The 25,003-nt window shown below is 42.3% G+C and overlaps 1 protein-coding gene and 1 long non-coding RNA gene across 4 annotated transcripts in view; one reads left to right on the forward strand and one right to left on the reverse strand.

Moving 5' to 3' along the window:
- Window positions 1–2,799: 2,799 nt before the first annotated feature.
- wwc1 (WW and C2 domain containing 1) overlaps window positions 2,800–25,003 on the reverse strand; it is a 43,946-nt gene continuing 21,742 nt past the window's right edge. Inside the window, exons 7-22 of the mRNA XM_076101388.1 lie at window positions 22,870–23,016; window positions 22,448–22,518; window positions 21,966–22,211; window positions 19,663–19,752; window positions 17,670–18,349; window positions 15,048–15,165; window positions 14,415–14,585; window positions 13,725–13,917; window positions 13,090–13,227; window positions 12,688–12,737; window positions 11,408–11,627; window positions 10,847–11,017; window positions 10,610–10,702; window positions 8,808–9,038; window positions 8,515–8,633; window positions 2,800–7,674 (exon numbers count right to left, since the gene is read on the reverse strand). Coding sequence (XP_075957503.1) covers window positions 7,608–7,674; window positions 8,515–8,633; window positions 8,808–9,038; window positions 10,610–10,702; window positions 10,847–11,017; window positions 11,408–11,627; window positions 12,688–12,737; window positions 13,090–13,227; window positions 13,725–13,917; window positions 14,415–14,585; window positions 15,048–15,165; window positions 17,670–18,349; window positions 19,663–19,752; window positions 21,966–22,211; window positions 22,448–22,518; window positions 22,870–23,016 — 2,805 coding nt within the window. The 3' untranslated portion in view covers window positions 2,800–7,607. The remainder of the gene's footprint in view (window positions 7,675–8,514; window positions 8,634–8,807; window positions 9,039–10,609; window positions 10,703–10,846; window positions 11,018–11,407; window positions 11,628–12,687; window positions 12,738–13,089; window positions 13,228–13,724; window positions 13,918–14,414; window positions 14,586–15,047; window positions 15,166–17,669; window positions 18,350–19,662; window positions 19,753–21,965; window positions 22,212–22,447; window positions 22,519–22,869; window positions 23,017–25,003) is intronic.
- On the forward strand, window positions 14,519–23,632 carry LOC142959885 (uncharacterized). 3 transcript variants are annotated; one of them, XR_012956258.1, is made up of 4 exons: window positions 14,519–14,634; window positions 15,037–15,193; window positions 17,719–22,260; window positions 22,434–23,632. It is a non-coding gene; the product is annotated as an uncharacterized LOC142959885 (long non-coding RNA). The 3 variants fall into 3 exon arrangements; XR_012956259.1 differs by lacking the exon at window positions 22,434–23,632 and having other exon boundaries at window positions 17,719–19,988; window positions 20,323–22,426; XR_012956257.1 differs by lacking the exon at window positions 22,434–23,632 and having other exon boundaries at window positions 17,719–22,426.

Below are 25,003 nucleotides of genomic sequence, written 5' to 3' on the forward strand. Positions count from 1 at the left end.
ATCGTGTAATGTTTATGATTCATTAAATGATTTAACACTGCTGCCCTCTAGTGGTTAAATCATGTAATGTTTATGATTTATTAAATGATTTAACACTGCTGCCCTCTAGTGGTTAAATCATGTAATGTTTATGATTGATTAAATGATTTAACACTGCTGCCCTCTAGTGGTTAAATCATGTAATGTTTATGATTCATTAAATGATTTAACACTGCTGCCCTCTAGTGGTTAAATCGTGTAATGTTTATTACTCATTAAATGATTTAACACTGCTGCCCTCTAGTGGTTAAATCGTGTAATGTTTATGATTCATTAAATTATGTAACACTGCTGCCCTCTAGTGGTTAAATCGTGTAATGTTTATGATTCATTAAATGATTTAACACTGCTGCCCTCTAGTGGTTAAATCATGTAATGTTTATGATTCATTAAATGATTTAACACTGCTGCCCTCTAGTGGTTAAATCGTGTAATGTTATGATTCATTAAATTATTTAACACTGCTGCCCTCTAGTGGTTAAATCGTGTAATGTTTATGATTCATTAAATGATTTAACACTGCTGCCCTCTAGTGGTTAAATCATGTAATGTTTATGATTCATTAAATGATTTAACACTGCTGCCCTCTAGTGGTTAACTCGTGTAATGTTTATGATTCATTAAATGATTTAACACTGCTGCCCTCTAGTGGTTAAATCATGTAATGTTTATTACTCATTAAATGATTTAACACTGCTGCCCTCTAGTGGTTAAATCGTGTAATGTTTATGATTCATTAAATGATTTAACACTGCTGCCCTCTAGTGGTTAAATCGTGTAATGTTTATGATTCATTAAATGATTTAACACTGCTGCCCTCTAGTGGTTAAATCATGTAATGTTTATGATTTATTAAATGATTTAACACTGCTGCCCTCTAGTGGTTAAATCATGTAATGTTTATGATTCATTAAATGATTTAACACTGCTGCCCTCTAGTGGTTAAATCGTGTAATGTTTATTACTCATTAAATGATTTAACACTGCTGCCCTCTAGTAGTTAAATCGTGTAATGTTATGATTCATTAAATGATTTAACACTGCTGCCCTCTAGTGGTTAAATCGTGTAATGTTTATGATTCATTAAATGATGTAACACTGCTGCCCTCTAGTGGTTAAATCATGTAATGTTTATGATTCATTAAATTATTTAACACTGCTGCCCTCTAGTGGTTAAATCGTGTAATGTTTATTACTCATTAAATGATTTAACACTGCTGCCCTCTAGTGGTTAAATCGTGTAATGTTATGATTCATTAAATGATTTAACACTGCTGCCCTCTAGTGGTTAAATTGTGTAATGTTTATGATTCATTAAATGATGTAACACTGCTGCCCTCTAGTGGTTAAATCATGTAATGTTATGATTCATTAAATGATTTAACACTGCTGCCCTCTAGTGGTTAAATCGTGTAATGTTTATGATTCATTAAATTATTTAACACTGCTGCCCTCTAGTGGTTAAATCATGTAATGTTTATGATTCATTAAATGATTTAACACCGCTGCCCTCTAGTGGTTAAATCATGTAATGTTGATGATTCATTAAATGATGTAACACTGCTGCCCTCTAGTGGTTAAATCATGTAATGTTTATTACTCATTAAATGATTTAACACTGCTGCCCTCTAGTGGTTAAATCGTGTAATGTTTATGATTCATTAAATGATTTAACACTGCTGCCCTCTAGTGGTTAAATCATGTAATGTTTATGATTCATTCAATGATGTAACAATGCTGCCCTCTAGTGGTTAAATCATATGTTTATGATTCATTAAATGATGTAACACTGATGTAACACTACTCCGGTCTGTCTTTGTTCATCCTGTGTGAAGAATTCATATCATACGGGAAATTAAAACCGGTATACTGCCCAGCTCTAGTCTTTATTATTTGGACAATTTTGTACCAATATTTGACGGGCCGGATTAAAAAGCCCAACGGCCGTAGTTTGCCCATGCCTGGGATAGCGGCTAGCTGAGTGTCTTCTTCTGCTTATTGTAGCTTGTTAAACAACTGACTGACGCATTACCGCCACCAGGTGGTGGGAAGCTATATTGTAACTGAGCGTCTCATGGAGAACAGTAATATCTCTGGTGTCTTCAATTGATAATTGATCGGTGGGGCGACTGTTGTTAAGTGGATAGCAAGGCCATCCTTCAATCAGAGGGTCGGCGGTTCGATCCCCGGCTCCGGCTCTGCTAGTCGCATGTCGATGTGTCCTTGAGCAAGACACTTAACCCCAAAATTGCTCCCGTAGCGTATACGGTGTAGAAATGTGATAGAATCTGAATTGTAAGTCGCTTTGGATAAAAGCGTCTGCTAAATGACTGTAATGTAATGATAACCTATGCGGTCCCGCGGCACCTTACAAAAAAAAGCAGGACCCCTTATATTTATCTTGTGATAAATAAACTGTATATAAAAAAGAATATTGTAAGAAAGTATAGTTTGTAAATAGTAATACGAAGTAGGATTTTGAATGCAAGACTTTACTTGTAATATGGTACTTTTACATTGAAATGTTGGTACTTTTACTTAAGTAAATGATCTAGTGGCTAGAGACAACATTTAATTAGCACTCACTAATAAGATCTAGATGTATGACATTAGCTTCTTGTTTGATTACGATACAGAATGTTGCATGTATGCCAACACTCACCTTGATGTACTGTTTTCAGAGAGTAAATCTTAAAAGGAAAATATTAAATAAAATGTAAAGAATAAAAAAAGTACAAAAAGTAATTTTGAACACAAAAATAGAAGAGAAGAACTTTTTTTTATTTGTTGTGAAACTACAAAACATATTGTTTGGTTGGTTTTTTTTTGTGCTGGTGAAATATTTACAAATCTGGTCGATAGTACAGTGTCTGAGAATAAAATTCACAGCTTTTCGGGACTCTCGCGATACAAAGAAAAACAGGAAAAGCACACCCAAATCACAAAGTGCAATAAATACATGCTGTATGTTTCTCATAGCCGCCTCCATACACATCACCAGTCGTAACACAAACAGATTAATGAGGGGAAAATAATAATCAAATGAGGGAGGGGAAAAAAAATGCACTTGAACTTCAAAAAAACAAGAATTATATCACAACCTACATGATGAAAAAATAATTATTTGTGACTAACAGCATTTGTTTTTCTCTGAATGATCGTGATTTCTTGTAACAAAAACCTACATTCCTTCATCCAGATGTTGATATATATATAAATGAGTCTTTTTATTGTTTTTTGATTTCGCGGTTAAACAACATTCGGTCGATCATGACAAAGATCAATGGACTTAAAAACAGACGGTTCCTACACAGAGAGTCCTATTCTTTAAAACTACTCGCTCTACAGCAGAGGAAAAACAACAAACAAACTGTTTACATTCGTAAAAATCAATGCAAACGTTTCTCTACATTTCCAGCTTCTTTTAAGATCACATAATGGCGGCCATGTTTGGACAATAAAGAAAGAAAAGAAGGAAAAGAAAGAATAGTTTCCGTGTTGCTTTCCAAAAGGCACACTCTCTCACACAGCTGCAAAGGCTTTCATTAATGTCACAGTGTTCAACCTTTCAGAGCTGCATTCACACTGCGGGAGGAAACCAGATGTGCTCTGCTCAGTCTGAACAGTCGGATCGCAATTCACACGACTTTGATGTTGCTCAAAGTTTGTCGTGACGATGGAGCGATTCAGTGGAGACACAGTGAGGAGTTCAGGTGTGTTCGGACACTGTATATTAAGGGGAAACGACACGCCTGTGCAAGTTGTTGACAAAGCTATAAATAAACTTTGCATTAAATCAGATCAACCCTTCAGGATGCAGAATTATCTACACTGACCTCAAACTCACCCGATTGTGTTTAAAAGCAGATTAAGAGAGACGGCTCAGACGAAGAAGTCTTAACACATTTAATTAAAATCTATCGGACGATTCTCATTAATTAACTGAAACAATAAAACAGGAAATGAGCCAGAGTTAGTCTACAGGGCTCGTTGTCATCTGCCGTCTGTGGCCAGATGTTAGAATATAATTATGTCCACTTCATTATAGGACACTTGTACAATCTACCAAAACTCAACACAGCAGGTCAGCCATGAATTCTAACTTTAAAACGTTTATGATGTTCAGGTTTTGATGAATGAATTGTTGGAAATGTGTAAGTTCAATTATACGGTTTGTTTACTACTGAGGTCATAGTTAAAGGTGAAGACACCTGCAGCCTACATTCCCGTTTGCGTAGTTTTACGTGAGTATTGGGTGCTAAATCTTTGGTATTGATCTATTGTACATCGATTAGTTCAGAAATGTGACTGCTCAGACCGATATGAGAATAAAACGGTTCGTTCCAGCAGTGTGAACGCAGCCTCAGAGTGAACGTCCTCACAGCATTGGATTCAGTTCACATCGAGTTTCCTCCCTTTTTCTTTGTCTAGTGTAGAACAGCTGTTGTGTTGTTGGATTCTTTCTGTATCTGTGTGATATTTATCATTCTTATAAACACTTGTGCAATATATTCCTACTTCTACTTCAATGTGTTGTGAGTATTTTTGTGGATTTAAAACATTTACAGTATTTATATTTTGGGACTTTTTGGAGACCACTGAAGGATTGAAGGGTGACGTAAGAGGAAACAAGGAACAGAGTGGAGACAGGTCTTAAACATACACACACTGAAGGCAACGCATGAACTACACAGGCCAACAAAAAGCCACAGGTTGACTCTCCACTGGATCTGATCTACAGTTCAAAACTCTTCTGCACAGAGGTTGTTCTTTTTGTCAGCTACATTCTTGTTGGGAATGGAAACATGATTCTGTGAAGGGTTTTATCCAAAGCGCCCAACGTACCGGAAACACAAGATTAGCATGGTGACCCAGCAAGAAGGGAAACTCCTGATGATGACCTCGGCATGTCTGAAACAATCTGTGATTTATTTTGTCTAATAAGACATCTGTGACTATGACTCGAAACAGGAGAAACGTCACAGGTGAGGGACCTGGAGTCCATGTTAAGACCCTAAACTTCACAATTATACATCAGCTTTGAGAAAATGTTGGGAGGACATCAGGTTTTGTCCCTTTTATACAAGTAAAAATCCATGTTTTATCCAATTATTTAGTGTCCCATGGATGCAATTTTCTTCTTCCTCCTTTTCCTCGACTTCAGTTAGTCGTTTACTACATTTCCTAGAATGCCTTTTAGCAGTCCTTTTTTGTATAGTTTAGTTTGATCCGTTTTTCATATTTTTGTGTTTTCTCTTGATCAGAGGTGATAATGATTTCAGCCAGAAAATAGTGCCGCCTTAAGTTGTTAATCTCCCATGTAGTGATGTGTGAGATATATATATATATATATATATATATTCATTTAGTCCGTTAAGAAACTGGTCATAAAAATGAGGTAGTAAGCAAAGTAATGAGAACGCTTTTCCAGTTCTTATTGAAAACTAAAACCGTCATGTTGCTGCAATGCATTCTGGTCTATTTCCTACTCCTGTGGTGGTTTAATTTGGCCTCTGCGTATCTTCTCTGATGGGAAAGTCGGTCATCATCAATATTAAAGGAGGATTGTAAAAAATTAAGTTTAGAAGCATGAGGTAAATCACCAAAGAAATGTTTTACTTTAAAATAAAAACAAAGGACAACTTGCACAACAGCTGCTCAACATCCAGGTACAAACACAAAGAGTCAGCGAGATGTTTCAGAGTCGAGGTCTGCTGCTGATTTATAACTCAGGTTGCTGTGGAAACAAAGTCAGACATCCGGAAGTCTTCACTGAGCTGAATGGAAATCACGTAGCGGGAGAACGAACAGTTACTCTGAAGATACAGATACAGTGAAATACACGTTCTCCTCCGATATCCAAACCAGTGCTCAGTTATGTAAAGGTAGTTGTGAAAATATGTGTTTGACTGCACAAGTATTAGTTTATTCATGTTGCTTACGATGACTTTTAGAGGTTAAACATTGATGCATTCCTCAAACTTCAATTGCAGTCTGAGAATTTAAGAAATCTTTTAAAAACGTTATGTCCACATTCACTAGAAGGGTCTAACGACCAGAAACAGAACATTGGTGCTTTGATTTCAGGTATTTGATCTCAGGGACATACTTTTTGTGTGATTGGTTGCAGCCTGCAGGACTGTTTTTGTTTTTAATTGTGGCATCGGGGGACAAAAAATGAAGGATTGTAAAATGCGGTAATTCATTTAGTTGGCCACTAGGGGGCAGCACAACAACACGTAGTCATTTGAACTGGTTAATATAAAGGTATCGATGAGTGCAGCCTTAAAGACTTGATCAGAAGACAGATGCATTCAGTTTTGCTGGGGCACCATGCTAATACAACAGAGATCCAGCTGCAGAGCATCCAGTTCTAAGAGACATGAGATATGTATCCAAAACATCCAGTTCAGAGCGGAAACAGAGGGAAGGGAAGTCTGACATTAAAACTACGTTTTAGTTCAGTCATCAAAAATGTGTGTGTGTGTGTGTGTGTGTGTGTGTGTGTGTGTGTGTTTCGACAATCTTCGTGTGCTTCGACAATCAACAATCATTCCAGCGCGTTCGAGGCAAAGGTTTTTGGATTTCCTTTTAATTATCCAAAAACCCACATCAAGTCTCTTTTTTCTTGTTACTTTTATCTCAAGTTACTTAAAGTGCAGACTACCCGATCATCTACCTGAGAGTTAGTGAGAGTTAGTGTCGTTTCTACACTGTGTGTCTGTGTGTGTGACTGGTGAGAGACAATCATCATGACTTTATTTTACGTTTGACCTGAAGCGAGAAGAATCTCACCTCTTGATTCATCCGATCCAGTTCATTCAACAATGTTTGTAATGCAAAGAAATAATCCAGTTCTCCTCTCTTGCTGTCATATCGTTTAGCTAACGAGGCTCAAACAGAAGGCATGATGATGATGATGATGATGAACCATCTGTGCCGTCAATATTGTGCACATCAGACAAGCTTCAGGTGTGCTTATGTTTGTCTGCGTATAAAGTTTTTTAAACGCTCTAAAAAACACACACACATTACTTGAACGGCAATATTAAACATCTCTTAACTTTGATAATTATTCTTGTTTTATCATCAGCTTAAGTTGCTCATTTTGCTTCAGTACCATTGTTTTGTGCTATATATATATATATATATATATATATATATATATATATATATATATATATATATATCCAAATGTGTCATTTTAGTACAAAACTCTTTGTATGCACACGTGTAGCTGTGTGACTTTGTGCTGGAATGATTTTACACACCTAAGAGCCTAGAAACAGCCTGTTAGTAACAGAAACACAAAGTGGAAGAGAAAGTGAAATAATAATAATAAAAAAAGAAAGCTCTAGCAGTGCTATCACTAATTTACAAACAAAGACTATCCACATTAGAAACGCTGAGCACTTTAAAAACGTGTTTCTTCACGGTTTTGAGTGTTTTTCTCGACTAAACATATTGTTCATTTCTAAAATTCTTCATAACACCGCCAATCGTTTGCTTCATTTCATATGGGAACAGCAGGTCAAGACTCGAGGAGGGAAATACTTTGAAATGCTTCTCTACACGTCGTCAGCCGGCAGGTCGGGGATGCTGCTCTTTGCCCGTGTGAAGAACGCCATCTTCTCTCTGAAATCACACAGGAAGCAGTTGAACAATGTTACTAACTTTATGGTTAAAGTAGTAGAATGAGATGTTTATTCCGACATTTAATGCGAAAGTAAAAATGCTGTATATTTCTTCTTTATGCACTATCACGAGGGACGTTTTCGGCTGTGTTAATGCTTTGAATTTTGGCAAGGATGCAGCATAAAAACACAAACTATGTTCCCATTGAAACACATTAAAACCACAATTTTTGGGCCATTACAGCATAAAATCATGCTGTTTCAGAATTTGAATCTAAAGTCCTGGCTTCAAAGTTGTAGTTTTTACTATTTCCCATCAGATTGAGACAGATTCTCATGACAAATATGTGCTATTTACCTGGTTTCCAACTGGGGGCATTGCTGCCGTGTTGTGGAGCACTGCAGTGTCTGATGCATACAAAGCTGTTGCTAATCATGTACACATCCCAGAGTGGAAAACCATCCCTCCTTGTATTTGAGAATGTATCTGCATGTTGGCGCCAGATTACAGATAAATATGTCATATGAAGTTATGACACAATACATTTCTGTGTTTGTCGTTTGTCTCACTCGACTGTACATTTCTGTGAGGAAGATATTCTCACAGCATTCATCAAATTCCTTCCTCTGCCTCTTCCCGTCTGAAATGCAACCTCTAAAAAGATGTTATTCACGAAGCAGGCGAGGGAGTGGGTGAGTGCGTGACTGTGTCTCTTTTTTCACACATACTGTGCTGAACACATTTCATGCATTCTCATCCTGGGTAGTCTGGTGGTGCTCTTATCTAGAGACATGCAACCGAGTGTCATATTTCAGAACCCTGCTCTGCCGGTTCTCCCACCTGAAGGTCTGGACCTCGGGGACCTCTTTGCGGCTCCGGCCCCGGATCTTGTGGACCTCCTTGGCTGCTGTCCTCATCATCTTCTCCACCCGCTTCTCCTGCAGCTGCTCCTCACGAGTCTGAACGGGACATGGGGCACAAGGAGGTGTCAGCGATACTGAACTCTGCTCTCCTTCATTTACTAACGCAAAGAAAAGTGCCCTCCAGAGAACTAAAGCTTGTGATAGGAACACCTGTGCACACCTGGATGCATTGGTAATCGGACCTGAACTTGTTCTAGGACGGTCACTCACCTGTTTCTCCGCCTGCTTGAGGAGGATGCGGAAGCGTTCGTCTTCTTGGACCCAGGCCGGCAGCTCTCTCTGGCCCTGCAGCCTCGCCTTCTCCAGCTGCGTCTTCAGCTCCCGCAGCACCCGCAGCTCCTGCGCCAGCCGGGTCTGCCGCGTCCGGGACACCTGGAGGTCCATCTCCAGGTCCATGGACGTCCGCAGCAGACCGTCCAGACCTTTAACCTGCATAGGAGGCTGAAGGGAGGACAGAGGGGAATACAGTTAGGTGCTGCAGACACAACCGGAACCAAAAGATATTTCATATTTAAGCTTGTTGGTCACTAATAAAGGCTTAAATATTGAAAAACAACTTTTAAAATCCATCTCTGAGGCAGCCTGTGAGAGAAAAGACAACACCCCTCTTCTCTAATTTCATTACTCTCTAAACTCACCACTGTTAACTAGCAGTGACATAAGCTAAATATAACAGAAATGTTATATTTGAATACATATACATAACAAATAGCTAAACATGAAAGCCCAAAGGCTGTTACCTTAACAGATGAAGACATCGACGTATTTAGAGTGTACAGGAACTGTGCAATTATTTGCAAACACTGTCACCGACACGGGATGCACGCTTGTGGATTTCTGTCTGCTGCTGAGCGCCAGCAGGGACACAGAGATTTTGCTGCCTGCCTCTAAACTAATAGAAGCTGGCAAATGTCAAAGCTGCATTAAACATTCAGACGGTTATTAAATATTAAGAGTCACTTCACCGGGAGTCGTCTGGCGGCTTTGAGACACGAAAAATGCAAATAGGCTCTCCGTCTCCCTCTCTCTGGAGAAAGGAGGCGGCAGTTAATGTGGACGCCGGTAAACCTGCAGGTTTGACTTCACTATTAAACTGTCAAGAGCTCGAGAAGCAGGGAGGTGACGGCAAATATACAGCAGAACACAGAGGGGCAGAAGTCCAATCACTGAGACATCTTTGACTCAACAAACAGCCACAAATGTGGTCATTTAAGCTCAGGTTTGAAGCTCCAGTTCATGTTATGTGTACAGTATATGTATATATATATATTGATGACATGAAATAATGTTACTGTAATGTCACGGTTTCTTTTCTACTTTGTCTAAGCGCTGTGCAACTATGTTAAGAAAAATAGTACACAAAGGTACGATTATGAGTGAGACGAAGAACATTTTTCTGTTGAAAGGTTAAAAAAATCTAATTTAAAAGCTGCAGACACATTTAAGAGACTTCGGAGATCATAAAAATGTTCATAGAGCGAGAAAACGCTGATTCCAGCGGCTATCATATTTGAACGTTGTGTGAGAATATTTTTTTTTTTTAACGAGTCTCTCCTAATTGATCCGGGACTTCACGTACAAAAATGAGCTCAGATTTACATAAATGTGCTGCATGATGGTTTTACGTTGCGCACACAGCAGCACAGACAGTAACGTCACAGACACACATCATGTCACCTGAGTGAGTGAAGAAGACCTAAAGCGAGCAATTTCTAACACCTAGCCCAAAACACGCAGTGGAGGAACAACCTTAAAAAACATTTATGACACCTTTGAGGCTTATTTGAGAGAGAGACGGTCTGGTAACTTGGTGCAGTTTGGTGTGATCTAAAAGTCAATGTTTAATTGTGAACATACAATTGAATGTAAAGTTTCCATAAAAGGAAAGCTACAAAAAAAAAATCTCTAGCGTAGTGTCGTCATGTCACGGTCGTCCCCTAACCTGACACAGCGACCATCTGAAAACACACGAGTATTTTTATTTCCAGAGAGAGAAAGTTTTTAGGTTTTACCTTCTTCATGCGCATGCTGCGTCTCTCCGAAGCGTTGCGGACAAACGGAGACTTCTTGGAGAGGGTGGAGCTGTCGCTGTCACTGCGGTTAATCTAGAAAGACATTTTAGTTCATGAACGCAACTGTACTCTTATTTTATTCATCAGAGTTATCAGGACAGAGTTTTAAGGTCTGATGTGTGCTGATATTTCATTGTATTGTGGTATTTCTTTGCTGCTGACACCAGCTTCACTCACCCTGCAGATGTACTGGCTCTGAGGTCCAGGGGAGAAGGTCTTGGAGCGGATGATGGTGTTCCCCCTCATGAAGGGGTTCTGCTGGTGGACGTCCGGGCGGCGTTCCTTGGGTCGAACTACCGAGGAGTGGTGGGACGGCAACAAATTGTCCATGCTCGTCTCCTTGTTCACCTAGACAAGAGCACACGGCGATAATAAGGAGAAGACGCCGACAGATCAAGAGAACGGAGCCTCAAAATGTTTTACGGATAGTTGGTGGAGCTTTTTTAATGTCTGGTAGAATGAAAAATGACTTCAACTCTTGAAGAAATATGAAAGAGAAACTTCAACAACCTATAAGAAGACAGAACAAAACATCAAAAACCAATAGAGGTTTGAATTTAGACATAAAACGTTTACATTGATTTCGTCAAAGACAACTGAATGTCTGAGTTGAGATGAGAAAAGACAAAAAAAGAAGACAAAGAAGAAGAATACGTGACAATGGAAAGAGCTACTCGTCCATTTCCTGCTCAAGTGGGTGTTGAAATTCCCCTCTGTGCTTGAAATCCCAAAAGTTACCTTTTCTGTGATGGCTGCTGCTGCTGTTGGAGGTTTGGTCACCTTTTCCTTTTCCTCTTCTTCTTCTTCTTCTTCCTCCTCCTCCTCCTCCTCCTCCTCCTCCTCCTCGGCTTCCCATCGGCTGCTGTCAGGATAAAACCCGTCCTCTTCCTCCAGAGGTCCCACTCCCTCCACGCCGTTTCCTTCCTCGTCATCAAACATGTCCAGAGGGTCGCCGTGCCTGACGATCAACAACAGAGATGCTGTTAGAAAATGTCTGATTCAAATTATAATTATGCCAATTTGAGCCTATATTTTATGGAAGTGAAGTTCGTGAGTGGCAGCATTTATCATTTAACAACTGTGTTTGTTGAATGACAAAGGGTTTTATTTATTTACTAAAAATAGTCTGAGTGTAATTTCCATTTCTACGCTTATTTACGTGAACATTAATAAATCATGGAGTATTTATGATTGCAGTAATTATATGAGGTACTGTCTTTTCTATTTCCTACCGCTCCTTCAATCTGTATAATATGTTCAAGCTGCTATATGTGGAGGGATGGATGTGTGTGTGTGTATTTTAACGGAAAGAAATTAAAAAGAAAAGAAACAAAAAAAGTGGGGGTTTCGTAGAAGTACGTTTTTATATTTCTCAGAGTAAAGAGTGAACGAGCAAAACTCAAATAGTATATAGTATGTGTATATAAATACACTATAGTAAACAGATACAGTGAGTGAGAGAAGTTGCAAGTGAAAAGTGATTGAAACAAAATACTAGGTGGTCTATTTCCTTCCTTCCTGTGGAAGGAGACAGGTGTTGTGTTGAGAGGACACCGTGGTGGTGGTCGTAGGTCATGGAGTGTCTCCGAAATTCAAGCAGCTTTATTTACTGTCTAAACCTGTGTGTGTTTCGTCACTCCACAAACACGCACCTGGTAACCGACTGCTTCTGCTCAGTGAAGCGTTACACATCGTCTTTCAGTATAAAAATATGAGTTTAACAAACCAAATCTGGGAGAAACAGACAGGAGAGCCATCCTCCATCTCCTGTAGAGAATACGCTGACTATGGATTTTTTTTTAAAACACACTACAAAACAGCGAAACTATCCCTTTAACATGCAGTTAGATGATGCCCTCACATGGACATCTAGAAATGTACGGTTAAATAAATGGAGAACTGTTAAAAAAAGTGAGATGGAATAAAAATAAAGACAGAGGAGAATGCATGGTCACAAATATGAGTGAAGAAGGGAATAAATAATAGAATAAAATAGATGTTGGAGAGGGAACACTCACCACTCATCGTCCTCCGGAGCTCCGACTCGGTCGCTGCTGGAAACACGAGTCTGAAAACAGAAGCACGTCAGGACCAAACATCCGATGTGTCGTTATCTGAAAGTGTCGTTATCCGACTGTATTATAAGCTGTTAACGTCTTTCAGTAACAGCAAAACAAGTAATCGTTTGCTTTTATTGTCACGACGTTTTCTGCATTTTCTCACACTCATCATATCCTTCACCCCAAAAATGTGTTCATACTGACCATTGCAGACATGTAGCAGTATTCTATGCTTTTCACACATTTCCTGTTTAACGCAAACTACCGGACTAAAAATAGAAAAGCTTTCATTCAATTAGCTTTTAACAACACAGGTCAGTGTCAAATCTCATTGTTAAATGTCACTCTGGTTTAATGTACCCTATCAGAGCCGCCGACTGGTCTGCTCTCTTTGTCCTTGTTGATCTCGCGCATGAAGGACCGACTCAGCAGATTGTACCACTTGGTGCATCTCTCCTCTGAGCAGCTGACGTCGGCCAGGCTGATCTGGGCCCCGGCCTGCAGGGGGGGAGGAGGAGAAAAGGTAAGGTAGATCACGTTAAAGTTAAGAAGACAGAAATATCTGGAGCATCGCAGCTCATCGTGTCTGTTCAGAAAATTCTGCCATTTTGGCTTTTTAGATAGTGTTTGATTTCTCCACTGTCCCAAAATATACAGTTTCAACTGTCCTAAAGTAAACGCTGGCCAACCTAATTATAAAATGTGAATTGTTAATCATAATTAAAAGTGATGCGTGGAATAAATAAAACCCCATGGAACGCTTTAAAAAATGTACTTTATGGTTCCTGACCATTTATTTTCCAGGACACCCTTCACTTGGAGTCCTGATATTTCATAATTTGTTTTAAGTGAAGTACTTTCCTTTGTTCCTTTGAAAGACAACTTATTTTTTAAAGTTGAATTGAATCTAAAGCACTCTGAAAACTGCCTCAGTGTTTGAATCGTGCTTCTTTCCTTTGTCTTTTGTTTCTGCATTTTAAATCAGTATCACTAACCAGACACTGTTCATGGCCCGACTTGCTGGTGTTGCAGACGTCGACCCTCAGCGTCTTCTGCCGCAATGCACTGTGGGATATCTGCATGCTGAACACCTCGTTGACCTCCACGACGTCCTGAGGCAGAGAGCCGCGTGTTCGGAAGAGGCAGCGCGTAGTTTCCACGCAGGGCAGCACCGCAGAGCGCACATACCTGCAGGACAAACAGGAGCGAGATCGTATCATCTGCATAGAAACGGATGCTATTAATTAAGTCTGTCGGAGTAAAACTCGCACCAGTCTTCGCTTATATTCACAAAGCTGTTTACATGGCGAACGAAAATAAATACTCCACGAATATTTTCGTAATAATATTTTTGATCATTCGTATCAGTTTCCTGATACGAATGATGTTCTTCCCATGTAAACATACAGAGAACCCCCCCCAGCCACACACATGCATGAGCAAACAGAGTCTACGGAGGCATTACACATGCGAGGCTGCAACCAACAAAAGTAAACGCTCTTTCCTCTACCTGTCTCTGTGTTCTCAGCACAAGCAGTATTTACTGTAACTGTGTCTCGTCTTTTGTTTGATCTGAATATGTAAACTGTGTCTACTTCCAATTTATTGTTTTTGTACATATACACCTAAACTACTCCCTAAGCAAGCATCGTCTAATAAACAAGAGGTAAAAACAAGGGCCGTACATTTTTAGGTCAGCCGGCAGACAGAGGGCGCTGCAGTTGGACAGCTGCATGACGTAGATGGTGAAGCGTTGGTCTCTGGACTCGTAGCGGAAGCCGAGCTGCACTTGAGAGCAGCTGAGCACCAACCTCTCCTCGTAGGAGCTGAGGAGGAGGTCAGCAGGGAGGCCCGGCCTGGAGGAGACAACCACCCAGACATGCATACTTCTGCGTCAAATATCATGTAAACTGAAACTGACGGGGGGGGACTTCAAATTATTATTTTTTAATGCTGTGTAAAAGCAATGTAATGACACCATAAAGGTATCGTAGATGTAAGTCTTTAAGTGTGAGGTCTTACAACTTCACAGAAAGTGGAACTACATCCAGGATTTCAAAGGTGTATTTGTCACATACACAAGTAGCATTTAAGGTGAAATGCTTCGTAGTAAACTTCTGATATTGTGCTAAAGGCTTGTGTTAAAAAAATAAGGATTAGATAACTGAGATGCAGAGGATACAAATTCAAGAAATATTTTTAAAAAAAAAGGAAAATAAATGTGTCGAGTGCAAATAAGCGATGTACAGGGCTGGTGAAGTCCCCATCCTATATGATCATCTTACAGAATGTATTGTCGATTAAAAGGGGCTTCGTACCTGCGTTCCGAAGGCTCGTACACACCGCTGTCACCCGCCACCGACTCATCAGACACCGCTGAGGTCACGCCCATCTTCTTTGGCCCCGCCCCGGTCCCTCGCAGTTGGGGAGTCGAGTCTAAAGACAACAGAAGCAGGAAAACACAGTGAGGATGTCGCTAAATTTACATTTCTGTTTAACTGTTTTAATAAGTCTCGAGACATTCTATACTGTATTTATCTTATTGTCAACAAATGAAAAAGAAAACAATGAACTGATCATAGACAAAGTATCGTGTGTGTATCCAGACCACACTGATTCCTATTCCTCTGGGCCATAGAGCTCAAATAGTGTCCGAAAAATATTGAATGCATCATGACATGACCCCTCCTTTACTTTTGCAATACCGAACAGGGCAACCGGCCACAGGCTGAGGGGCCCCCCAGGCCTTCACCTAAAAAAAAAGTGTCACTCAAAAAAAGACCTAAAATGACCACAGAGAAAGAAAAAAAGACCAAAACATCTGAGACGCAAAGAGACTCACAACAACTTTGACAAAAAACAAAACAACCACAAAGAGACACAACATGACTACAAAGAGACACAACGCAACTACAAAAGCACAACGAAGAGCGCCAAAACAACCACAAAATAACTTCAAAAACAACTACAAAGACACACAAAACAACTACAAAGACACACAAACGGACCACAAAGAGACAAAGAAACAACTCTAAAGCATGTGTGTCTTGCTCCTATGTAGGAGAGGTGACGGGGTCTTTTGCATGTCCGTGCTCAAAGGCCCATTGTCTCATAATCGGCCCATTCTTTGAGCACGTCAGTCACAAAAACCTTGGCCTGAAATGGTAATTGTACTTCCTTGGGTACTTCCCATTGCAGCGGTTAGAAGCATTTCTATGTTTCATCAAAAATTCAAACATAACTTAATCTCATATCATATGAATCTGCTCATAATGCATGCTAGTGAGCCTCTGGACTGGAAAAACATAAAACAAGGAGCACATATTTAACCACAGAGGAAGCTCAGTGGACAGCAGAGGACTGTAGACAGTTATGTTTATTTTCTTTGTTTCTAATGTAATTAGATGTATTTATTTTTTAATTGGGCCAATGTAGTGCGTTCCTAGAAATAGCTGTGTTCTCACTGAATAAAATGAAGGGTCTGCTGTTGTTGCTGTTGACCTGATCACAGCCTTATAAATAAAGCCTGGTAGCAGCAGAGATGGAGAGTGAAAAGGAAACCAGACACCACGTCCACCTTTCACCTGAGGCTGCAACCACAAGTGGAGTCACGTTGAGCTGCGTCGGGGCTCAAAGCTGCAGATCAAACTTCAGTTGAGCCTCACAGCGATTCAGCTTTCATTCATTTCAGTTGCAACAGCGGCTCGTTGAGGCAGTTGTTAAGCCGATGTTACTTCTTCTCTGAACACATCTTAGACAATAGAGTGCTGCAGGGACGACTGGCTTTCGTAGGCAACATTAGGCTATAAACAAACTACTACTCACGCTTGTGTTCAGCACAGACCTCATTTCATGCATCTAACCAAAAACCAATTCACTATTACTAACCGGTGCTGCAAATTCATAGAAAAAGACTTCTTCTAACTGCAGAACTTGCCTGAGAATCATCAAGTTTCCTTCAGTTTCAAAATGCACTTCACTGACAGCTGTCTGATTTCCCATGGGTACATTGCAAACAGGAGCTGTATATCTCACGTGTGTGTATATATATATATTTAAATATATATAAATGTAGCAGAAGTAAACACCCAACGGCTGTAATCCAACACCTCCCCTCAGCTCTCCTCTCACCAGCAATCAGGTTAACACAGTGTAACATTTCTCATCACACACACACACACACACACACACACACACACACACACACACACACACACACACACACACACACACACACACACACACACACACACACACACACACACACACACACACACACACACACACACACACACACACACACACACACACACACACACACACACACACGAGGAGGATTCCTGGTGTCCCTCTTTCCAATAAAGTTGGAGTGTTGTCTCTTCGTACTCTAGTGTTACAGAGATAAAGGTGTTACATCACCAGCATATCTATCTGTCTGTCTGTCTCTCTCTCTCATTGGTGCTCCTCTAATTGCAGACGATTCATCACGATTATCATTCTCATGCTTTATCATTTGAGTCGTTATCCTGCAGCCCCGCTGAGTCATTATGCAAAACATATTTCTTTTATTGCTGTCGAGTTGTGACGTGATTGCTTTTGAGGATCAGAGACCCAGAGTCACTCACAGGTTTTATGACCATTCACATTGAGTTGTACTGTAGTTCGTTTGGAAGACTTTCCACCGCCATGAAGACTCCATCAAACACCTTCAGGAGTCAGACCTCATCATTTAAAATCAGTTTTGGAGCAAATCCCTACAACCAGGTACCACAATCTGGTAAAACCAGAAGAGTGGAGGATGTCCAGGATGCTTTATGTAGTATCAGCAGAAACTTTGTTCCCCCTCTATGTCTCCCCTTCTTTTTCTGTTTTTCTGCACATATAATGAGTTGCGGGAACATTTTGAATGAAGAAGAATCAAAGAAAGGCTTCCTGTTTACCTTTGACCTCCTCGCCAAGTGCGGTGTTGTGGTTCTGCTTCTCCTCCAGCCTCCCGGGACCCCCGTGCTCCTTCTGCCGCTGCTGCTCCTGAGAGTCCAGGCTGAGCTCCAGTTCTGCCAGCCTGCTGTGGAGCTCCAGATCCAGGCTCAGCCCGCCGGGCCCCATCTGCCCCGTGAATGTCTCTCCGGACAGGAAAGTAGTTTCCGTGACAAGCGGCGAGCACGGCGGAGACAGCGAGGAGAGCGACGACCGGGGGGATAAAGAGCTCATGGAGCGGGGGGTTTCTGACAGTTTGAGCGCCTGGATCCTGGACGACCCCGACTCCGCTCCGACACCTCCTGCACCTCCTCCAGTGGAACACACCGCGTCTCCCCCCGCCCCGCCCACTTGTCCTTCGGGCCTCTCGGCGAGCCTCTCTGCTGAGCCCGTCACCACCTCGTGTTCGTGTATGGTGGTGATGGAGCTGGAGGGCCGGTAGCCTCCCTGACCCTCCTGCAGGAGGCTGTCCAGCTTGTTCTGGAAGTCCGGGTCGGCCAGCTCCGGCTGCTCCAGGTAGATGTCGGTGAAGCTGAGGGAGGAGGTGGAGCCCAGGCTGGAGGTGGTGGCCAGCGACCCGCGGCTGGACGTTAGAGAGCCTCGACTGCTGCCGGACGAGCAGGACAGCGTGCTGGCCGACAGGCTGCAGGAGAGAGAAACAGTTACGGTCTCAGGTTCCTTGAAGCAGTCATTTTTTGGGTTATCTTTTTCCACATCTCCCGGCCCAGCAGGCGAGATGTTCACTGCCAATTTGAAAGCTTCAAACCAAATCTAGGACCTAAAACACACCTTAAATATCGGACTTGAGGGACTACTTTCAGGAGGAAAGTGGAGTAATTTTCTTTCCCCCTACTCTCTGTCCTCTACACTCCTCTCAGTTCCTTTCCTCCCCTACTCTCTGTCCTCTACACTCCTCTCAGTTCCTTTCCTCCCCTCTCTCTGTCCTCTACACTCCTCTCAGTTTCTTTCCTCCCCTCTCTCTGTCCTCTACACTCCTCTCAGTTCCTTTCCTCCCCTCTCTCCGTCCTCTACACTCCTCTCAGTTCCTTTCCTCCCCTCTCTCCGTCCTCTACACTCCTCTCAGTTCCTTTCCTCCCCTCTCTCTGTCCTCTACACTCCTCTCAGTTTCTTTCCTCCCCTCTCTCTGTCCTCTACACTCCTCTCAGTTCCTTTCCTCCCCTCTCTCCGTCCTCTACACTCCTCTCAGTTCCTTTCCTCCCCTCTCTCCGTCCTCTACACTCCTCTCAGTTCCTTTCCTCCCCTGTCTGCATGAACAGCTCTCTAATTAAAGCAGGGAGGCTCGTTAGCGCAGACAGAAAAAGACTTCCTGTCCTCCGGGGACAATTTGATGTCAATCAGACGATGAGGACAGTCGGGATGAACGAACCGTGAGACGAGAACAGAAATCAGAGGGGGGGGTGGGGGACTAGCCTGAGGAGGAGACGGCGAAATCCGCGTCACTGTCAACCCTTCAGATAATACTCGTTTGAACCTAAAATCCAGGAAACATGTACATTTCTTACAACGGCCTTGCGTCATCTCGGGAAAAAACTGTAATACTGGGGCCGTATGTGGGTTGGGCTGCAAAATGAAGATTTGTGCCGCGATCACAACTGAAATCAAAAAGACGAACGGAGCAAAATGTCTTTCATCTTCAGGAAAACGTTTGGTCATTAAAGGCTAAATACCTCCCACTTCACTTCAAAGTCATCGGACGCTCAATGAACTTGTAAGAAATATGCTGAACTAAAGAAAAGATGGATGAAATAAATGGCCGTGTAAAATAAGTGCAAATGTAAATTAAGCCAAATGACGTAAAGAAATGCTTTGAATCAGTGAAATAACTTGGTGAGTACAGTGTTCTTATAACTGATAGTCAATTCTACAAAAACAACATCCATGTTGCAATAAACAGAAATGATCTTTTGAGACATTAACAGCAGAAATGAGATAAACCTTTTGAGTTGAGTATGTAGCGATGAGGCCAGTCGAACCGTCTCCTCCAGCTCTCTGACCAGCTTGTTCCTCTTGCAGTGAAGTCGCAGTCTGAAATGACAAAAATATATATATTTGTAAACTAATTGTTTTTTTTCAGACCTGTAAGTGGAAAGTAACGCCTTCAAATCATCTTAAAAAATGAAATGAAAACAAATCGGATCGTTTGTCAGCTGCTTCCAGGTTGGACATGAGTCACCTTCACATTTAGGAAAGAAACACTGAACATAATCCTCCGTCTCTGCTAACGCTGGAGGTGTGAGCGCTTCAAAAGAAAGTTAAGAAAGGTGAGGCGACGGCGGCGACGTGTTTCGGGTATTGTGAGCCGCTGCTTTATGTTCAGGTGACGGCGGTGTCGTTTGTTTGCAGGAGCTTTGTTTGGAGGAAACCCCGTCCATTAACAGCTGCTACTATGATCCATGTTTTGAGTGGAAACAGGCCAAAGAGGGGAAGCCTTTGATCAGGTTACAGGCTGCTGCTGCTGCGTGTGTGTGTGTGTGTGTGTGTGTGTGTGTGTGTGTGTGTGTGTGTGCTCATGCTAACGGGACTTTGTGACTGTGTTTCCTGTCTTGTTTTTAGTTCTTCTATATTGTACATATGTCTGTTTTTTTCGCATGCCAGCTTGGTGTTGACCAAAGACGACTGTCAAGCACCAAAAGCCGGCATCAAACGGAACCGACCCAGGATCCAAGTACGGAAGGCACGAAATGATACTCAGTCAAACTGGGCCAGGTAGGGTCCCAGGTCTCAGTCCGTGTGTCAATACATCTAAAACTCAAGTGGATCCACTTTCTGTGAGTGTTTTCATGCTGAGCTTTGCTGACGTCTGCCTCCCTCTTCTGCTGGTTTTGTTTTGTTTTTTTGAAGAAAAGAAATTCTCATTTTAACCCAACACACAATGCACAGCAAAGCTTTGCCAAACCTGAGTGGAGGTCTTATTGACCACGTCTCTGATAAGACATCCACGGCCTCGTGAGGACAACTTTAAAACTTCTAAAAGAAATTAAAGACCGTGCTGCACTCAAAGACACTGATTCAGTGCATTTGACATCTTCACAACCTGCAGACACTGAATACATGAGTGTCTGCATATTTCTTGTGTGTGTGTGTGTGTGTGTGTGTATGTGTGTGTGTGTGTGTGTGTGTAGGCAGACTACAAGAGGTTCTTTTTGTGACCAGGCTCTGCAGCCTCTCAGGTTACAGGAACAGGAGACGGGACACAAAGAGAGACTGAGCTCAGGTAGAGTCCGACCTGAACGCTGAATAACAGGCGTCCTGTTAGAGGGGAGGGGGAGAGAAAGAGGGGGTGAGAGAGAGAGGAGAGACGTGCAGGATCTTGGCGAGTCTGGTTCGCTGCCTACTGCTATTTCAGAAAAGAGAAAGTGGTACAAAACTGAGTGAAGAGGATAAGTGAAAGAAAAGAACATGGAAGTGTAGAAGTCTGGAAAAGAGGAGAGGAGACATGGATAGAAAACAAGGAGAGGTGACAATAGGAGAGAAAATGAAACAAGGAGAGGAGAGGACAAGAGAGGAGACAAGGAGAAGAGTGGGGGGAGATGAGGGTAGAGGAGAGGGGAAGAGACAAGGAGAAGAAAGGAAAGGAGAAGAAATGAGAGGAAGTAAGGAGAGGATACAAGGAGAAGAGAGGAGACAAGCAGAGGGGAGGAGATGAGAGGAGAGGGGGAAACAGAAGAGAAGAAATATGGAGAGGATACGAGAAGAGGAGACAAGCGGAGGTGAGGAGATGAGAGAAGAAAAGAAGAGAATGGAGGAGAGGAGAAGGGGAGAAGAAACAAGCAATGAAGAGGACAGGGCAGGACGGGAGAGGAGAGGAGAGGCTGCTCATTGTGCTCACTGTCATGCTCGTCTCTAACTCTTAATAATCATGAGGGAGGTTTGACGTCTCTAAAGGTCTAAAGGCCAAAGGAGTCAAAGAGAAGTAGAAGGTCAGTGGTTTCATCAGCAGATGAGACAATAACGACCACAGTTACACCGCTGTCATCACCTGAGCCGACCTTCTCCATGACGCCGTTATTCATCCCTTCAGACATCTTGTAAGAGTATAAAAACAGAGGAACTGGTCCAGCTGTTACTGGTTTTTACTGACAGCTAATGTCAGCTATGCTCTCATCCGAAGACAGAATGTTTCTTTTCTGCACTCCTCTTTTGAGTTATTATTATTTGTGGTGTGTATGTTTACATGGATGTATTTGTAACTGATATTTGGTGTCCCGGCCCTCCAGAGAGACCCCCTCTCCTCTCACCTCTCAGTCAGAGCCTTGCTCTGGTTGTCTCTGGCGGCCTGCAGGTCTCTCTCCAGACGCTTCTTCTCCGACTCCAGCTTCTCGGCGTCGTTGGGCTGCAGCCGCTGGCGAGGGCTGACGTACTGCAGCTCCTTCAGCAGCTCCTCCTTCTCGTTGATGAGGATGAGGCGGTCTCGCTCCGGGTCGAGCAGCCCCGGCCACGCCTCGCTGTCCAGTTTGGCGATCTGCACCTCGATGGTGGCGATCCTGAAGAGAGCGAGGGGAAGGAAAGGGAAGGAAGGAAGGGAAGGAGGAGGTGAAGGGCATAATGGACCATTTAAGAATCATAAATTATTATATGATATTAATCATTGATGCATTAATGTGTTTATCACTTTAATGATGTAGCTGGTCGAGGCGGAGCTCATTTTTATTATTTTATATACTTGTGAATTCCCCCCTTATCTTAACAAACGTCTCTCCATCCAGACAAAGAAACGTACCTTTTCTTGGCCTCCTCGTACTTCAGACTCACACGAACCTTCTCTGCCAGTTTGTTGGTGCTCGTCATGAACTGAACACAAACAGAACATGAACACAATGACACGGTGGACGATAACATGCATCAAGTCATCAACCAATGCTCAGATCCTTTACTTTAGCACCAAAACAACATAGTAAAACCACGTTCATGTGTACGGTTCATGAGTACGGTACAAATGTCACAAAGATGATGATGCAGGTGTACTCGAGTGGAGAACAATGATTTTTTTAACTAGTCTGACAATATTGAATGTTGGGCTAACTATTGCAGTCCAGACCTAAAGCCCAGACTCTCTTGCTCTCTGTGGCTTTTCCTAAAGCTGCTACTTTTCTCCGTGGTGATAAAAAAAAAAGTGAAGCTGATTTTCCGCCTGGGACTCACCTCAGCGGGGATGTCAGTCTGCGAGCCGGCGTCGGAGTAAAGCCGAGGGATGGACAGCTCGGAGTTGGCGAGCGAGGGACTGCTGCCCCACAGCTCCTGCTGGGAGCCCGAGTCCAGCTGGAAACTGTCCTTCAACACGGCCAGTTTCTGGACAAACAGGAGGAAAAACAGGGGTTACTGGGACACTGCAGCAGGAAACTACACAAGGAATAAAAATACGATGTACAGTGGTACTGTACAATATTAATATTAATATATTAATAGCACTGTAAATGGCTTATTGTTTCTGAATCAAACGTTTTGTCCTTTGCACAGCGATCTTTTGTTTGATCGTCCGGGAATTGAAGCTACAAAGAATCAACTATGAAGTTTGTCCCGACTCGCTGTACATAGGCATCGGTGAGAGCGACTTGGGGCAAAGAGCGTCTGCAACATGACAGAACTGTGCGGTGTAAAAGATACATCCGATGTGTTGGCTCCATGTTCGCCATTTGTTACAGTGACGCAGCAGCGAAGGCTGTCGCAGTCGTCCTTTCATCTTTACAGCCGTGACGAATATATCTTATGTGACTGAGCGGTTCGTTTTTAGAGCCTGCTGTGGAATGCACCTTATCTTTGCTTTTCAGATGGGGCAGAAAACAAACAAACCAGCTCTTTGATAGCGGTAGTGTTAAAGTATTTTGATGATGTCTCCACCGACTCTCTCTTGATTGAGCAACGTTTCTACACACGGCTGTGAAACAGAATGGCAGCCCCGAGTGGCAACCAGAGATAATAAATAGGTTTATAGTTTAAAGATTTTATTCCCACAAATGATATACTGTGTGCTCATCATGTCTACAATTCCGCTCAAGGCTTTGGTAAAAAGAAAAACAGCGGCAGGTTCAGCAGATGCCTTTTTCTCTCAAAGCAGCTGTTGCTAGACTTCATTTATCACTTCCTGTGTGAATCATCCACAACATTTACATTTAAGACATGGTCCTCTTGTTTGCTGCAGCACGTCGTAAAACACGTCTAACCAACACTCCAAAAAACCCAAAGATATTCAGATTAGCATCACATGGGATGAAGAAAAGATGCACATCCTCACAACTGAGAAGCTGGAGCGAGAGAAAGTGAGGTTAAAAGTGACAACGCCGGCCCTGACAGTTCAGAGTGAGGCGGACCTTTTCAATTCTGAAGAGGAGCCGAGCGGCACCGCTGCTAGCAGAATGTAAAGAAGTTACCAGGCTAGCTACATCAATCTGGGGTTTACGGTCACGGTCCCAAAGACGAGGTGGCTCCTTGGTTTCATTGTCGGTATCTGGAAAGTGCTACTTGGGGAGCTGGGTCTGGTGTATAGAGGTAAATGGTCTGATAAGTCTGGGAACCCGGGCTGATCAATTATTTGTTTCAGCTCAAAACTGTAGCTGTCAGAGAGGTCTGTTAGTAAGAACACACACCTCTCTCCATTTCTCTAGCTGTCATCGCTCTGACTTCATGCATCCAAGCATTAAGAAGTGCAAAACAACACAGCCATACAAACACACACATATAGACAGCACGCAGGGACACACACACACACACACACACACACGTGAACAGACAACCTCACAGTCTGAGCTGTCAGCTGCAGATGGTAAGGTGGAGGGAGGGGGAGAGACGGGAGAGAGAGAGAGGCGGAGTAGAGTCCACAGAGCAGATTATGTATTATTGAACACATCCTCCTCCCGCTACCTCCAAAACCAATCTGCAGCCAGAACGGCCTGATGAGACCTGATATTTTAAATCTATATGTACATATGTACGGGGGCGTATGTTGGAATATTGTCAACACTGGAGTCTAAAATGCTTAAATGGTAAAAGAAGATTTATAAACAGCTGTTCCACATTTTCTATTGCTTTGCAGACTTGTTGGTGCCTGGAGCATCAAAGAACATCTGCACCGTTAAGAAACAGAAACACATAATTTTATAAGACTGAAATCTAAAATAGAACCTAGAGGCATTATAATAATGAGGTATTTGCAAACTAGAGACAAACTAATTGTCGTTGCATGGGAGCCCAGCGTACATCAAACCGATTTTAATGCTTGTCTACACTCCCCTCGTTACCTGCAGCCTGTGAAGTCCCATCATGCAACTTTAATACATAC

This window comes from Anarhichas minor, unplaced genomic scaffold, assembly GCF_050575085.1.
Source record: "Anarhichas minor isolate MPS153535 unplaced genomic scaffold, ASM5057508v1 ptg000027l, whole genome shotgun sequence".
Taxonomy (NCBI): domain Eukaryota; kingdom Metazoa; phylum Chordata; class Actinopteri; order Perciformes; family Anarhichadidae; genus Anarhichas; species Anarhichas minor.